Raw genomic sequence first — 18,283 nt, 5'->3', positions numbered from 1 at the left:
GGTGCAACACAGGTGTTCACATCTTTCAGGGCATCTCTTGAAAAAGCCTAAGTATCCCTCTACCTTCAACCCCATCTTTCACTTTACAAAATGATTCCTTAGGAAAACTGGCACAGAAAGTAGATTTTCATGTAGGCACAAGAGACATGAGGCAAACAGAGTCCTCTGGTGTCCTGTGGTCCCACCAGGGTAGGTGGCTGAGGATGTGGACCACACACTAGGGAGCAGTGGGACTTCCATGGGAGCTGCCATTGCAACAGGCAGCCAGACATGGCTGAGGCTCCTGGCTGCTTTCCATCCAGGGACTGCATGGAATTTAACACATACTCAGCAGTAAGGCCCCAGATCTACGAATAGCCCCAAACCAAATCATTACATTCAGCTGAGTGTCCGTCCAAATTCTTCTAAACCTGAAAAATTATCTAAAACTCTAAAGGACTTTTCAGACTTGCACCCAGAACTGAAACTAAGGTGTTTAATTTTTCTTTTCAGTCCACACATCACAAAAGGAAGAAATGATCTACATACCTAAGTTGGAACCTGTTTTTTAATCTTTCTCATCCATCACATCCCTCTCTGAACAGTCTTCTAAATCTCACAGAGCAGGGCTTTTCAAACTTCTAAAGGCAGCAGTATTCCTTATATGTTTAATAAGTACACAAGAGGAAAGTTTTCTCCCAAAAGGTTTATTTGTCACATTTGAAGTACAAAATCAAATACACAAATATTGAACCATGTATACATATCTATACATACTACTTAGACCTACACAACCCATCTGTACCTTCTAATCTAGTCACCAACACTATCTTCTGAATAAAAAGCATCACCTCTAAAAAAACAAACTTTATTATTAGTAACACTGTAAAATGTAAATTATTTGCACTTTATCATTTGGAAGGACAGAACAGATACTGCACAGGAAGTGGGGAATTTCTAAGTATAAATCCAGTATGTCTACATGGGCTTCTTAAAACCTATTCTATAGGAATAATCAAGAGATGAATTTTGCCAAAGTCTTTGGGCATATTAAGTATAAAAGAAACGTAAGTTATGAGAAAAAACTTTATTAGTTACATTCCAGAGTTTTTATTTTGGTTTTTAATGTAAAGAAAGGACTTTATTTTGTCTAACAGTATAGCATTTCTAAGTCCTATTTTCTATAGAGTTGTAATGAATTTGGGGGGAGATACCTATATCTGCTCACTAAAGGAGGTATATGATTTTTAATACTGTGGATTATTTCAACCCAAATCCAAGAGCACAGTTCTTTAGGAAAAGGCAGAAATTTTAGGCTTGCCAGATAACAGAATATATGCTGTCATTGAACACACAGATGTCCTGCTGATCATGGGAACTAAGTTATAAAAGCTTCTTTGTTCTAGGATGTCATCTACCTCACAAACAGACCACAGGATACTAAGCCTCAGATGCCTAAAAACATCTCCATTCTAGGCACAGGATTTTATCAGTGCTTCTTACTCCCATCACTGGGAACACATACATACATACATACATACATACATACATACATACAGAGATATGGGTCATTATCAAAGTCAGATTTATATTAATGGCTTCACAGTAGCAACGCAAAATGTACTCAGTGTCACATTTCCATAGGAAAGTTTATATTTACACTATACACTTCAGTTTTGAAGTGTGGACCCAAGAAACATTCAATTCTCTAACCAATGAATTTGCTGAGGGTCCCATGCCCTCAAATCACCTTAATTCAGCAGAGCAAAAGCCCTCCTTGGCTGCCAGGCGCTGGCGGTGGACTTTGTCTTGCTGCAGTTCTTCATGATTTGGATGCCAGAGTTTCATGATGATCCTTTCAATGTTGAGAGCATATACGGTATGTGTAGGAATGACTTCCCTGTGTACCTGTGATTAAAATATTAGCATGACTCCATTATGTTTCAGTATATTTTTCCAACATTTTATAAATTAAAAAGTAAGGTTTATGTCAACAAAACACACAAAAGACACACATACCTATAAACTATAAGCCAATGCCTAATGATAAAGCTCCAACTAGATAGCAAGAAAACAAAGAAATAACAAGCTTCTGAAATAGGAGTAAGGGAATAAATTTTTTTTCTTTTCTTTCTTTCACTGGGGACATGGGGGCTGGAAGAGGTAAGTTTTAGGAAGGAGGCCTGGGCCCTGGATTTGAAAAATGAGGATAGTATTAATGGCTTTAATAACAAACAACAGAAACTGAAAACCAAAACCAGGAGGAGGAAAAGCTACCAAATTATCTTTGTAAACTCAAGTGAACTTTGAACCATAAATCTAGATAAACCTCAAGGGGCCAAGAGTTACCTGCAAAGCTTCAAAAAGGTCGTACATGTTGACTGGAGGCAAAGACGCAGGGAGGGTATCCCCAGAGCACGCCAAGAGGAGTGCAGCTTGCTGCTCCGCGTCATCAGGGGGCGGGTGGGAAGCTGGGTTCTGACCAGCACAAGGAGCAGAGAAGGCTGGAGGGCTGAAGACAAAGTATTTTAAAAATATTCCCAGTAACTAGGAAGGAGACAACTGAACAACTAGAGTAGAAATGGGCTTTAATACAGCTTATTAAAAATATCTTAAAAGGAACAAAAAACCCAATTACAAATCTAATTATTTTTTTAGCTAGCATATACATGAGTAGCCTCTAATTTTAATTATCATAGGCAGCCCATCCGTCAGGCTGGAAACAAAACATAAACACATAAAATATTTACTGAGCTCAAGATACTGAACCAAAATTGTTTCCTGCCCTTAAAGTGCTTCTAGTCAGGGGAAGAAAAACAGACCTTAATTAAAGGAGAATGAAATTGAAAAACTGACTTGGGAAAGGAAGATAAAATGTAACTGGAGGCAACAGGATTGAAAATTAACATGCAAGAAAAGAAGATATGGCACAGAATAAGCAGCAGGCAAAAACGGGGGACGGAGAAAACCCAAATCTTGCCAATTTCCGAAAACAGGATCCAGATATAGTATCAGCAGGGAAGTCAGGCATAATTTTTGTATCATAATACTGTAGGAGATGACCTTTACAGTTCTCAAGAACATCTAGGAGGTAAAACAACGAGGAGGTAACTCAGACCAAAGCACAAGCGGGTATGTGCGTGGGTATGGGCATGAGACAAAGGCAGCCCTGTTGGAGAAACAAGCGCCGACAGTGAGGTGATGCCCCGACACTGAGGTGACGCCCTGTGGGCCCGCCGGCGGGGGAGAGAGGCAGCTCGGGAGGCCTAGCAGGGTCAGATAGGCTGCTCCCAGCATTCGGCCACTAAAAGGAGCCCCCTCTCCCTGTTTTTGGTTTGTTTTTTTTCCAGAAAAGAATGACTTACAAAGAGAATACTCCCACACAGGATAGGCCTGAATGAGACTGAGAATGTAAATCTTCACATTTGACAATCTAAATAAAAATAGTGAACCTAATTTAAGATGGGGCTCTTCAAAATGGGCCTAAAGGTCTTCAGCCATGAAGTAGGTACAACCCCCTCCCTGTTGTGTCCAACTCTCTTCTCGGCTTTCCTACCACGTCTCCTACGTTCCCTTCCTATTCCTTCTTCACCATCATCACTCCTGCCAGTCTTCCCAGTCACACTTTTTTTTGCTCTGAACTTGGACCTCCTGTCATCTCCCTAAACAACCAGATAACTGGCGCCCAAGGAAATTCAGTCACTTCAGTTACCACAAGAAAAATCACATCATTCCTTTTTCTTTCCCAAAGGCTTACAATCTGTGGACTAAATTATCTGTGGGAAAGGAAGAAAGAAAGGTGGAGAGGTGAAATCAGACAACACGCGGATGAGATGAAAGGTGATCCAGGCTGTCTCATAAAGTGATGACTCAGGAGGACCTTAGAAGTCTTGGGAGCCCCCTCTGTGGAGGGCGGACAGAGGAATCCCAGGTGTGGGGCCGAGAGACCAGGTCTGCACAATGGCATGCCGAGAACAATCTGATGACACCCAACATAGGCCACTCCCTTGAGCTATAGCTACAGAAGCTATAGAGAAATGCCTCCCAGTCCTCCTCCCACCATCGATACCCAACCCTGAGCCAACAATCTCAGGCTTCACTTCTGACCCAGAGCAGGCCCACTTCTACCACCAGGCAGATGCTGGCCCGTTAGGAGCCATCAGAATGCACCACCCCAGGGAACCACTCCGTCCACCTCAGAAAGTGGGGCACACTCACAGTAAACTACTTGTGGCAGCCAAACTCTGCAACTTCCCTTCTGATACAAAGTACCAAACAATTAATTAGTTATCACCAAGGATGCACCAAAGAAAATAAAACTGCACTGTCCTCAAAGGTACCTGAGACTTACAGAAACATAATAAGCAATTATTTAACAGTGGTCTAATACGTAATAGTAGTATACCAACCAGAAAGGAAAGGATGGATGCAAAAATCACAAGAAACTTCATATACCTTTCTATTAAGTTGTTGTAAGCTACTACACTATTCTTCAGGTATGGCTGTGGGGTTACATTACTACCAAAGGCATACTTAAAGTGACCATCACGTAACCGATAAGCTTTCCTTCTTGACACAACTGATGTCAATATATCTTTAAGGTGATTCTGTAAAAACAAAAAAGAAAAGAAAAATAGCATGAACTCTTGTTTAAAAGCAAATCATAGAACTTCCATTGACCAAAAAATGTTTACTAGCATTTAGTGGATGGAGATATGAGACAAGCTAGCATATGTTGGAACCAAATGAATATTTATTTACCAAAGAGCCACAAAGCCACACCAGAGTAGGAGGGTAAAGGAAAGAGGGAGATGTGCTATTTTTATTTAGTTCAATTTAACATGGGCTTACTCTACATGAAATTTATTAAAGAAGTTATTTATATCTCCAAATTGGCTCCTCTCAGAAAAGGATTTTCAGATAGCCTTAAAGTACAAAAACAAATACATAAAATTTTAAAAAGGAGGCAAATTAATTTGAAACCTGTTTTAAAATAGGACAGAAAGTCTCAAGATCTAAAATTTATTGGTTACAATGCCCAATCTACTAAAATTCTTGCATTAAAGAACCTTGGCTCTCCCCAAAAACCATACATAACAGATATATAGAAAATAAACAAAAATTAGGTATTTAATATCTCTTAAGGAGAGCCAAGTACATTAGAGAGGAATGGAAAATGTGAAAATAAAGAGAGAGAGCTGGTCCCAGTCTACTATTAATAACAGGAGAGTCAGTATTAGGCCTGGTGTTTCAACTATACTAGTAAAATAATCTCATATCCAGGCTTTCATGATACAATTTGTCATTTCCACACACCAAATTCATTTAATGTTTACAACTTGATGAGACAGCTATTATAATCTCTGGAGTACATGAGAGCAAATGGAGGCCCCAAGTATTGGGAATTACCCAGTATCATCTGGCATACCTACACACTATAGATCCCAATATATTTTGTCAAATAATTAAATGAATAAAGTGAATGGATCAGTGAAAGAGTGTGCTAAGACAAGAATCTCACTGTTTAGACTCTTTAAATGCTGTGCCACAGCAAAAATCAGTGATTTTAATCTTTAGGATTCTACATCTCAATTTTTTCCTTAAAACCTGCTCCCTTGGGGATCCCTGGGTGGCGCAGCGGTTTAGCGCCTGCCTTTGGCCCAGGGCGTGATCCTGGAGACCCAGGATCGAATCCCACATCGGGCTCCCAGTGCATGGAGCCTGCTTCTCCCTCTGCCTATGTCTCCGCCTCTCTCTCTGTGTGTGACTATCATAAATAAATAAAAATTAAAAAAAAAAACAAAACCTGCTCCCTTATCAGGGCAGCCTGGGTGGCTAAGTGGTTTGGTGCCGCCTTCAGCCCAGGGAGTGATCCTGGAGACCCAGGATCCAGTCCCACATCGGGCTCCCTGCATGGAGCCTGCTTCTCCCTCTGCCTGTGTCTCTGCCTCTCTCTCTCTCTCTCTGTGTCTCTTATGAATAAATAAATAAAATCTTTTTTTTTAATTTTTTTATTTATTTATGACAGTCACACACACAGAGAGAGAGGGAGAGAGAGAGAGAGAGAGAGAGGCAGAGACACAGGCAGAGGGAGAAGCAGGCTCCATGCACCGGGAGCCCGACGTGGGATTCGATCCCGGGTCTCCAGGATCGCGCCCTGGGCCAAAGGCAGGCACCAAACCGCTGCGCCACCCAGGGAGCCCCAATAAATAAAATCTTAAAAAAAAAAAAAAAAAAAAAAGCAAAAACTGCTCCCTTACTAACAAATTAACACCAAATTAAGCAGAAGTGTTAGGCCACAATAAGTTTTCTGAAAAGCTTAGTCTGTTAACTAAAGGCAACTGCTTGAACTATGAGGTGTTTCTCCCCTCAAAAGAAATCCATTTCAAGACAACAATTCTCAGATCATGACATTTTGGTTCTTTTCTTGCAGGATCAAATTAACAACACACACAAGCTTGTTACATTCAACCTGTAAAACTCTTTCTGCCACCAGCAAACCAACCTCCACCGCATAGACAACAGCTGAGACTGCCTCCTCGGTGACGTTGTCCAACCCGTGCTCATAAGCAGTCACTATCATTCTCCCTTCCAGCTGACCCCGAGTGGGAAGCATCATTGTATGGGAACAGAGTTTCAAGTCATCATCATCTTGGGGATCCTTTGCCACAAACTGCTGGGCTCCCGAGAGGGGATTTTGAGGCTGGAATCTATGCTATGGGTAAGAAAACTTTTCAAAATTATTCATCACAGTGGCAAGTAATGAGACACAACAAAAATAACCAATTTATTGGACTTGAGATCCCACAAATTGTCACCAAACCATACCGGAGGGGTTTAAAAAAAAAAAGTGACTTGTGTACAAATAATCACAGATTCACACCCATTACATAATGAAGACATGAATTAAGGGGAATAATGGTAGTATGCACAGCAGTTTATTCTATTCAATTAATACCTTGGTAACCACAGAATATATGGCTCTGTGCTAAAAATAACAATTAGGGGGAAGGAGAAGATATAAAATTATTTTCAAACAAGTCAGAGCATTTTAAATATACTTGTAAGTAAGCAAGTTCTGAAAGTAGAAATATATAGTAATACTCCAATTATGCTGTAAAAAGCCTAGCCAACCAACATAACAGATTTAATAACAGGTATTCTAAAAGAACACCAGATGATATAACTATTTTATATAGTCTTTTACTTACAATCCTCAACACAGAATCTTGCTAACATAGTCATTCTAATTATTTAAAATAATTTTTCTTGGGCACCTGGTGGCTCAGTTGGTTAAGTATCCAACTCTTGATTTCAGCTCAGGTCATGATCTCCAGGTCATGAGATCAAGCCCCAAATAGGGCTCTATGCTCAGTGGGGAGTCTGCTTGAGATTCTCTGGCCCTCTGCCCCTCTCCCCATTCATAGGAGCGCACACATGCACTCTCTCTCTCTAAAATAAATAAATCTTTAAAAAAATAACATAGTGTTTCTTAACCTTTTCCCACTCATAAAACCTCTGCCTTCCTCTGGTGGACTCTGAAAGCCCATCTGTATACTCCATCGTCAGTGCGAGATACACCCACAGTAGCAAACATGACCTGTCCCTGTTTGAAGTTTGTATTGCAAAAGAAAACACTGGTTGTTTTTCCATTTTCCAAGTACAAAACTGTATTTTATATCAAATATCCCTTTTCAAACCAAGGAATGCCTCTCTGGAGGTACTAATGCCTTCCAGATTGAGTATTATTTATAGAATACATAAAAACAAAGGTAGCAATAAGTATTTGTTGAGGTTAATCAATAAAGCTATTAACACCCAGTCAAATCTATAAAAGAAATATTTTTGAGAAACTTTCTTCTCCAAATACAAACAAAAAAGCAAGTTATTCTACAATGTTTACAAATTTTATAGCCAAATGCCTTCATGACTTCTCTGCTGATCCCCAAAGGCTCAGGGCCTAGTTGGGCAACATCAGGATCCTGCCAGAGGCAAGCGTCCTGGAGCCATGGAACACAAATCTTCAATATAAGAAACATTATTCATTCCAGAAAAATACTTAAGAGGAGAAAGAATACAGGTATATTTTTTTGAATCATTAAAAAATCATTAGGTATTAACAAAAATATATTAATATTTATGCAATAACAAACTAGAATTATAAAAACTCAGATACCTGGGACTCACAATCTTTGAAACTCTCAACTTCAAATACAGTAACATTCCTCCTCAAATCATGCCCCCCTTTTTTCCAACTCTACTACTAGTATTTTAAGATGTATTTAAAAACTAAGGCCAGTTTCATCACATCAGCATTTAAATCAGTTGTTACCAAGATCTATTGAATAACAACCTACATCAAATTTCTGACGAACAGAAGAAAGTTTTTTCTTTCCCTTTGGTTTTCCAGGTTTAGCTGCAGAACCCCCGGTCCAGTGCAGAGATCCAGCACCCTCTGTGAGACAGAAAAATAATAACCATAGAGAAAATAATGATAGGTGTCAACTGCTAAGTTTGTTTTTATTTTGGGCTAAAAAATTATGGAATGCTCAAGTAATGAAAATAAATAATAAATGCTTAAATTCAGATCTTCTCTTTTTTCTCTAAACAAAATTATGAATCATCTCAAAGCATGTTTTTTCCAGCTGTAGCCAAAATTATTCCTTTATGAAGACAATTTGTTTTTCATATTTTCAACTCTAATGTTTATTGGGTGTTTTGTTTGCTTGTAAGTAGCAGTAATATCAAAAAAGTAAGAGAGAATTTTCTAGTTCAAGATGGTGAACAGAGCACATGAATTTCTCTAAGACCCTACTAAAAATGGTAACAGTGGAAAGTAAACAGCACATATGCACAATAGCAACAAAAAGGAAAATGAGTGAAACAAGATGATATCTCAACAAATTTCAACAACGGTCTAAAACTGTCTGACTTACAAGCAGACATATGGAAGCTATAACCTAGGCGAGGCAAGGTTGGGAAATACAGAAACCAGTCTACCTGCATAGCAGAAATCTAGAAAGACTCTGGATTTGGAGGAGGTAAGTGCAGTGGAAACCACGGAGGGATCAATAAAGCTAAAAATAAGATTAATGGAAGGTCTATATTCAAAAATCATCACCACCAGTAGTGGGCACAGTACAAAATAAAAATGCAGGTCCCTTGTGCAAACATTTACCATTTCAAGGCAACCAAAGTAGAGCGCTAAGCCAAGCATGGGGCCCGTCTGAGTTCCTGGGCAGTTCACAGGCCTTGAAGCCAGCCCGGCTCATGCCCATACATAGTACAGTAACTACAACAGCAGGGGAGAGAGAGGAAGGGGACAAGTGAATGGAGGACTCTCCTCTACTTAAACTGAACAAAATTTCTGGGATCTATTCACGTAGTTGGTATAGATGTTGGCATTCTAGAGCACAGCTCTCTGTATGCTTCCATTTAAGGAGCCCCAAGCATTGTATGCTTCATTCTTAAATATGAATCACCAGACATTTGACAATAGTCTGTAATATGATCAGAAGACCAAGCTAAACAAACAGAAAATAAAGGTCCCAGATTAAAGATTTCAGGCAACACAAAGGACTTCAAGTAATTTCTAACTGGTACCTTCAGAAGTTTGAAAGATATATAGCCATAAAACAAAAAGAAGATATTATAAAAATTGCTGAATTAAAGAACCCATTGAGCAGGAAGGTTGAAACAGCTGAGGAAATCTCACAAACACAAAGCATGAAGACAGATGCCCAAAATCAGTAAATGCAGAAAGAGACTTAAGCTCCAGTAAGGAGCTACTGAAGTCCTACCGGAACAAGAGACAAAGTAGGTGTCTTTGAGAAAAAGTCCAGGAGGGGGAAGAAGTATTTCACTCTAACGCTTCTGTATTATCTCTAACCATGAGTGTATGCATATATAGTTTAAAGAAAAAAAAAAACTGAAGTAATCTAAGCTCATTATAGTACACTTAAAAAAATTACTCCCCAAAATTTTTGTAAGACAGAAGAAAAACCCCACTCATCATCTAAGCAAAAATACTATTTTGATGTTTTTGATGTTTTTTGATGTTTTTTTAAGAAGTTTTTAAAGTTTTTAAAAAAAATACTCCAAGTTTGCCAGTTAAAAAGGAGCTGTTTGGACACTTATGATGATGAGCACTAGATACTGTACAGAATCGTTGAATCACTATATTGTACACCTGAAACTAATATAACACTGCATGTTAACTAGACTAGAGTTAGGGGGAAAAAACTGTTTGGGAAATCAAGTTCCTCCTCTCCACCACTTTAAATGTCTTTGGTATACCCAGGTCTCACTGATGAGGTCAGCCAATCCCAGAAGACTCCCAGAGAAACCTATTCCTGCTGGTCAGCCTGAGTGTTCCATGACACTGCTGATGTGTGAGCACACTCCAAGCAAGGAAGCACAGCATGGTGAGTATGGACTCACTGACAATGAGGACAGCTTTCCAGCGCTAGGCAGATTTCAGTGTGGATCCAACACTTCCACTTACTAGTTGGATAAAGTGTCAGGTAAGTTTTGCTTTTCTTTTTGTTTTCTCTAAAGTTTGTTTCCTAATCCATAAGAGGAGGTTAAGACCTATCCTAAGGAATTGTGACAATTAAAAAGAATGCACAGAAAGTGTTGCATTGCAGTTACTCAATGAAAATACTCTTTCCTGCCTAACTTAGAAAAACAGAAAACCCACTCCTAAGTATTATACATACAATGAACTATTTCTCTATTTCTTTCTTTCTTCTTCTTCTTCTTTTTTTTTTTTTTTTTTGAGTAAAAGGATAGAAGTTTATAAAGCAAAGATACAGAGAAAGCTCTCAGAAGTGAGAGAGGTCCCAACAGGTTGCCCTCTATTTCACTTTTAATAGAAATCATCTCTTTGTTGCTAGCAACTATCAATTTCATTTTGAGGAAATATATTTTGGTGTTTGATAGAGAAATAACCTCTCAAATTCCAAATATTTCATCATTTATTTTAAAATAATCAATAACAAATGTTCATGAACATCAAAGGCTTTATTTAGTTAAAATCAGCCACTTATACTAATACTTCATTTTGTTTAGCATTTTTTTACTTTCAAGAGCACTTTTTCATATGTTCTTTCATCCGTATATGTATAAATATAATTATCTATCTATCTATCTATATATATATATCTGTAGAGCAGATATTACTGTAATGTAAAAGCTAAGAACATCCAATAATTAACTATACTACCTAAGCTAGTGGCAAAACCTAAACTTGAACCTAAGTCTCTTGACTCTAATCAACCAGGGTTTCTATCCCCAAACATACCACTCACCTTTTGCACATATGCCACTTTAGAATAAATATACAGAGCAAGATCTAGTTCTCACAATGCTGTCTTTCCTGATCAAATTAAATTTTACACTAAGGAGTGGATCATCTCTATGATCTAACTAGCTGAAGTCCACTTCTATTTAAAGAAAACAGAACATGCAAAATCAGATACACGTGACAATGTGCAGAAAAGGGCAGTGTGGGGTAAGGGAAGCAGCCCCTATTAACTCCAATCTCCATATACAAATGCTCATTGTTAACTACTCTTTACCAATGACAACTTCTTTGAGTGTGGGGGACTTGGACTTTAGGAGACTGCATCTGAGTTCATTATTATACAGTAGAGGGTTAGGTGAGAAACACAGAAAGTACTAGCCATTTCTCCATAAAGATTATTATCACAATCACCACAAGTCCTTTAAAAACAAAAATATTCAACTTAATCTACAGCACGAGATACCTAGAAATCCAAATTTCTAACAAGAGCTCAATATAGTTTTTATTGTGAGGCAAATTTTAATGCATTTATTTTTGATCACTTGATTAAAATAAGATGGTTGAAAAAAGTGACTTATACCACTTAAGCTCCAAAAAATTAGGGCAAAATAGTCACTGTTTCTTATCTGTATCTATTTCGGGTATGTGACAGAATCAGCCCCTACCTACCTCCCCAACAAGCTAAGGCTGTAATCTTCCAGGTGCCAATCTCCTACTTGAGAATACAAGTCAAAGTCCAGGTTCTCACCACGTTGTGGTTTCTCCTCCGCCTAACCCTAACTCATCTTCCCTAGATCACAGAAACCCTCTCCTAACACCAGCGGCCCTTGGCTTCTTCATCCTGATTGTTCGCCCTCTGGCATCTCATTTACGCAATCTAAAATCAAGCTGAGCTGAGTGAAATAAGTCAATCGGAGAAGGACAAACATTATATGTTCTCATTCATTTGGGGAATATAAATAATAGTGAAAGGGAATATAAGGGAAGGGAGAAGAAATGTGTAAGAAATATCAGAAAGGGAGACAGAACATAAAGACTCCTAACTCTGGGAAATGAACTAGGGGTGGTGGAAGGGGAGGAGGGCGGGGGGTGGGGGTGAATGGGTGATGGGCACTGAGGGGGGCACTTGACGGGATGAGACTGGGTTCATATGCTCAGTGGCAAATTGAACGCCAATAAAAAATAAATTTATTATTAAAAAAAATAAATTTATTATTAAAAAAAATAATAAAACAAAATCAAGCTGAGTGGACAGTAAAGACCAAAATTCAGTATAAGCACAGGGAAATCATCTACTTCACAAAGGTTCTATAAAACCATCTTTACCTACATAATAAATGTTTTCTTCTGAGCAGTTCAAAGAACATTTCACTTGCAAACAACAGATGTGTCTGTTAAAGAGGAAACTAAAGCCCACTGCTCCATGGCTCTGCTGAATGACATCCCCAGAAGTATTTCCACTCCCTTACCTGGTGTAGACACCAAAATCTGACAACGCGTAAGAATAGCCAGGAGGAAATCGTTGTGAGAATGGACTGAAAAAGGGAAGATTGTCACAAGTAAATTACAAAATATTTAAAAATGTAAGGAAACCATTATTTAACTTTGGATTATCCCCACCCTGCCATTCTTTACACTTTATTTCAAATATCCATATTATTAAAATAATCTTACACACCACTAAACCCAATTTTATTTTTTAAGTGAAAAGATTTACTGCAAAATGTACTGCCATTTATTTTTGCAATTACTTATCTGTCATTTATTACAAATCTGAGAATACTTCAGAACAGTAAAGTAACTCTCCGGATAATTATTTTACCATTATCCTGCGTGAGAAGTCTATGGGCTTCAAGGTCAAACTCTTCTTTGCTGATCTTCTGCTTGAACCACAACTTTAAATTAGCCCAGTATCTGCAAAGGCAGAAGCAGTATTAAGAACCAACGGGTCTGCTTCTTTCCTTCCCAAATTCACCTTACCTGCTCCAAAACCAAGGAAAGGAAATTTTGCATTTCCTACTGTATTGTGAACTGAGTTCATACACTTCTCCCCAAATTCATACGTTGAAGCCCTAATCATTACCCCAGTACCCAGGGTGTGACTGTATTTGGAGACAAAACCTTTTTAAAGAGGTAATTAAACTAAAATGGCGTTTTCTTCAGGGTGGGGGTGGGCCCTAAGCCAATTTGATGAGTATCCTTGTAAAAAGAGATTAGGACAGAAAGAACGAACACACGAACACACACACACACACACACACACACACACACACACACACACCCGTGACCCCAGACAGTGGCCATCTACAAGCCTAAGGGAGAGGCCTCAGAAAAAACAATCCTGAGGATACTCTGATGTCAGACTTCCAGCCTCCAGAACTAGGAGAAAACAAATCTATGTTGTTTAAGCCACCCCATCTGTGGTATTTTGTTATGGCAGCCTTGAAAATGAATACACCTAGGAATCAGAAAACCAACAGAAGGAAAAGGAAGTTCTTCCAAAAAGGAACTGATAGTCACACAATTGGACTCACAAGTCAATTAGCCAAAAATCACAGACATACCTTTCCTTCTTCTCTGTTGCCTTTGTAAAAGACCTACCCTCCAGAATCCTACATTTGAGATATATATTTTAAAAGTATTATTATTAAAAGTATTAATTTTTAAATATTAATTTCAAATACATTAATTTTTATAATTAACTATAATTAATAAACTATTGTATATTTGGAAGTTTGCTGAGAGATCTTAAAAGTTCATTAAAAATTTTTTTACCTATGTGTCATGACAGATATGAACTAGACTCATCGTGATAATTTTGCAGTATACAGATAGAATACTTGTTGCACACCCAAAACTAATATAATGTTACATGTCAATCATTCCTCAATAAAAAAAAAGATTTTTTTTTTTAATTTTATGATAGTCACAGAGAGAGAGAGAGGCAGAGACACAGGCAGAGGGAGAAGCGGGCTCCATGCGCCAGGAGCCCGACGTGGGATTCGATCCCGGGTCTCCAGGATCGCGCCCTGGGCCAAAGGCAGGCGCCAAACCGCTGCGCCACCCAGGGATCCCAAAAGATTTGTATTTTAAAAGATGTTTGTGTTTTATGGGTTCGGGAGTAGTCATTAATATTGATCCTGATAAACTTTTTCCTTTCAAATGAACTCAAGTTTTAATCTAACTGGCTGGAGTAATGAGTTTCTAAAACACCTCACCACAAAGAAAATACCCGTGGATATGAGAAACTTAGTGGTTTTTAAAGTGAAAACCAACCACTAGTTATAAAAGGTACCAGTTAACTGAGAGGAAAAAAAAAAAAAAAGATTTGATCCCTTAGACCTTAACAACATTATCAGAGCACTAAAATATGACTTTTCACATCCACAGCCCTTGTTCATCAAACAGAATTAAAGACTACTCAGTGCATGTCTTACAATCACTTTCAACTTACACTTAGCTATTTTCTAATTCTCATTTGAGTTCCTAACAGAAAAGAAAAAAGAAGATTTCTAAATTAGATGGTTTAATGCTCTCACTGCATTATACCCATGGCAGGGCTTCTCCTGCACATAGCTTCCCTTCAAGTCATCTTAGTATGTACCTCTGTATGTAACTGGATATGTGTGCATGTAACTGCATGCAAAGCTTTGGGCTCACATCCATTTTTCGCCCCCCCCAGGAGAAAACTATAGTTTTAATGGGGCCAAAGTTGCCCAAGACCCATTTCAACAGCAAAATGTTTAGTTTCAGAGCTTGGCAGGACATTTCACCTGATACTCACACACGCTCATTAGTCAGTAACTTCTTAACAACAGACATCTAAATGCTCGTGTTTTTTGTTTTGTTTTGTTTTGTTTTAGGACAGGAAATAAAGCTCTACAGAAAAAACAAGTTTCTTCCTGGCCCATTCTATCCAACAAAAGAGGATAGTAACATGAGACAAATTTCATTATTTAAAAGCCCTGTGTCACTATTTGGCAAGAACGATGCAAAAATTTTGAGTGTGAACTTATATGTAAAACAAGGCTCTAACAGGAAGCTCTGCCAACATGATACTACTTATCTTCTCCAATGGCAAACTTCCTAGCCGAAAAGATCTGAGAGACCTGCTCCCCAAACCTGGTCCCTATATTACCTTGCTGTACAGCCATGGACAAATGACTGTTTTCCTCAACAATACCAGAGTCAACATCTATGAAAATGAGGATGATAGGAGAGAAATGGGAGTGGGTCAAACTAGGAAGCACTGGAGATATTTAGAGAAAACTAAATAACATATGATCAAGCCACCAAAAAAATTCAACACTTTAAATAGGACACCTTCCTGGGTACTACACAAAGTGAATTAGCTAGCAAAGGCCATGTCTTTCTAGAAGCTGATGTGGGCATGCAACCTGACATAAAGGACATGTGGACCACTAGATAAATAGAAAGCAACTCTTATCTGGGTTCCTTATACACTCTCTGTGTTTTACCTACCACCCAGGACCATGTTTAAACTGCCAGGTTATATAAACCAAAGCAAACTACTCACGAAGGAAATGTGAGAAATTACTGTATAGCAATAGTACAGAGTGTTTAACCGAAAGGCACTTTTTAAGGAGCAGGGGAAAAAGCGAGAGAATGGAAAAACAAATACCAACCCTGTGCCACTAACTATTCCTGGCACAAAAGCATATTTTGATTGCAATATCAGTGCAATATAGTGATTCACCCTACAGATGCACCAAATTTAGCTTTAGCATCTATATTTGACCAACATTTGATAGCCAGCATTGGTCTTTACTAACCAAATAGAGGGGGCACCTGGGTGGCTCAGTGGTTGAGCATCTGCCTTCTGCTCAGGTTATGAACCGGGAGTCCTGGGATCAAGTCCCGAATTCGGCTGAGTGGGGGGTGGGGGGAGGGCTGCCTCTGTCTCTGCCTCTCTGTGTCTCTCATGAATGAATGAATGAATGAATGAGATCTTTAAAAAATAATACAAATTTAAAAAGTAAAATTGTAATAACAGTTGATGTTCCAACAACTTCTAAAACACCTCCTTGTTATTTCAGAAATATATTTGGCTTCGGCCTTGGATGAAGTATTGATCTTCCATCCTGCCATTCCGCATCGGACCTGCTTGTGTCCGCCTGGCTGGGCGCAGGTTCCTCTAGAACCCCCCGTAAGGGGGGAATCCCTGGGTAGCTCAGCGGTTTGGCGCCTGCCTCTGGCCCAGGGCGTGGTCCTGGAGACCCGGGTTCGAGTCTCACGCTGGGCTCCCTGCATGGAGCGTGCTTCTCCCTCTGCCTGTGTCTCTGCCTCTCTCTCGCTCTCTATCATGAATAAATAAATAAATCTTTAAAAAAAAAAAAAAAGAACCCTTTGTAAGGTATCAGGGCCAGGAATTAGGGCACGGGGAGCCCAGTGACTTTTGAAGACTTAACTTCTCTAGATCTCAGTCTTCTCATCAAATGAGAAGGGTAACCGTACCTACCTCACATCCCTGCTGTGAGGATTAGATGAGATAGTACATTGGAGAGTACTTAAAAAGTGTTCAATTAATGTCCCCTACTGAGATCCTCACTATCACTGCAGTGATGTTCGGTATTCTACCCGCGGGTCTGTCTGCCTTCCGAAACTGTTGTCAACGCTCTAAAACGCAGGGTCTACGCAGGGCCCGGATCTCGGTAAGCCTCCGCCTCCAGGAAGCCCTCCAGGGGCGCGCCGCCCCACGCGGTGCCCGCTCCCGCCGGGGAGCGTCGCGTTCGCGGTCACCCGGCCCGGGGCAGGCCTCACCGGTCTCGAACTCTGCATGGGGGCCTGCAACCGTTTAGGCACGGATCGTGCCTCTCCCGCCCGCGCAGGGCGGGGAGTCCCGGGCGAAGGCGCCCCCCCGAGGCCCGCGGCCCGCAGGAGGCAGGGAGGCCCGGCCCTCCAGCCCCGCGCTGGCCCAAGAAACCCGGAGGCCCCGCCGCCCGGGACGCCAGGCAGCGCAGGCCTCGGGGCGGCGAGGGGCGTCTCCGGGGGCGGGGGGCAGCCCGAAGCCAGGGGAGCACAGGCGCGGAGACCTGGAAGCTGCGCCACAACCGCTCTTACTGTTTCACGTTGTCCCCCAGGGCCTCGCTCAAGTTCTTCTTGGCCGCTTCCAGCTCGCTCACAAAGGTCGCCATTGCTCCCCACGTCTCAGCCCGACCGCAGACGGCTCTGCCACGCTGACCAACAACCGAAAAGCCAACGCGGCGAGAGTCCCGGCGCTGGAGGCTCAGTCCGCCGGCGTCTGCCCCGCCCCCAATCGCTCAGAAGACGTTTGTTTGGTTTTCGGCTCCGCCGGCCTTCCTGAAGAGAAAGTGAGGCGGCAAATTCGCTGTTTTCTCGGTCCTCCTGCCCCCGCCCCTGGGGTCACGTGATCGCGTGTGGCCCCCGCCCCCCGCCGCCGCCGCGGCCGCCGTGGGCTGCAGCGGCGCCTGCCGGGCTGGTGCTTCTGGGCTCCTGCAGGCTGCGACCCGCCGGCGAGGGCACGGTTGGGCCCGCTGTCCTTTCACCTACAGGAGTTATCTTTCCCGGCAGGTCAAAAAGTAAGTGTAGTATCTGGTTGGTTCCCTCCGACTTATTTTTTCGCCAGGCACCGATCGTGTAATATGACACTTAATCGATTCGTCTTAATTCTCTGCGACTTCCAGCTAAATTGTAAGTTCCATGTGGACAGGATTGTGTTTTATTCACTGCCGTTTGCCCACATACTGGGCTCTCAGTAAGTACTTGCGGAATGAATGAAGTAATTGTGAGAAATAAGGAAAAGACACAGAAGGCTAAAAATTAAAAAAAAAAAAAAAAGAAGAAGAAAAAAATGTGTTTTACTACCTCCGGACAAACTTTGAGATTTCTCCTCTACCCACACCACAGTCCCCATAATTTATAATCATGCTCTGTCTTCTATTGTGCATCTTGGTGGGGGTCTTTAAAGCTTAATATACTAATACAAATCTTTTCCTCTGGTATTTTAGTGTCTTTATA

General features: G+C 40.6%; 1 protein-coding gene across 1 annotated transcript; it reads right to left on the bottom strand.

Annotated features, from left to right (window-relative positions):
• Window positions 1-676: 676 nt before the first annotated feature.
• TADA1 (transcriptional adaptor 1) lies at window positions 677-17,625 on the bottom strand. Its single transcript, XM_055324349.1, has 8 exons — window positions 17,366-17,625; window positions 13,107-13,198; window positions 12,754-12,819; window positions 8,337-8,434; window positions 6,485-6,694; window positions 4,435-4,586; window positions 2,329-2,491; window positions 677-1,887 (listed from the first exon to the last, which is right to left on the bottom strand). The coding sequence occupies exons 1-8, from the start codon at window positions 17,437-17,439 to the stop codon at window positions 1,726-1,728; spliced, it is 1,017 nt and encodes a 338-aa protein (XP_055180324.1). The 5' UTR covers window positions 17,440-17,625; the 3' UTR covers window positions 677-1,725.
• Window positions 17,626-18,283: the final 658 nt, after the last annotated feature.

The sequence above is a fragment of the Nyctereutes procyonoides genome, unplaced genomic scaffold (assembly GCF_905146905.1).
Source record: "Nyctereutes procyonoides isolate TBG_1078 unplaced genomic scaffold, NYPRO_anot_genome, whole genome shotgun sequence".
NCBI lineage: Eukaryota > Metazoa > Chordata > Mammalia > Carnivora > Canidae > Nyctereutes > Nyctereutes procyonoides.
The sequence above is the reverse complement of the archived record's forward strand: the minus strand, read 5'-3'. Positions and strand labels throughout refer to the sequence as shown.

Excerpts from the sequence above, each read along its gene's own strand:
- TADA1 (XM_055324349.1), bottom strand. The coding sequence starts at position 17,439 with ATGGCGACCTTTGTGAGCGAGCTGGAAGCGGCCAAGAAGAACTTGAGC. Across the intron at positions 13,199-17,365 it reads CTGGGGGACAACGTGAAACA|ATACTGGGCTAATTTAAAGT; the intron begins GTAAGAGCGGTT and ends CTGCCTTTGCAG. Across the intron at positions 1,888-2,328 it reads ACCTTTTTGAAGCTTTGCAG|GTACACAGGGAAGTCATTCC; the intron begins GTAACTCTTGGC and ends TTTTAATCACAG.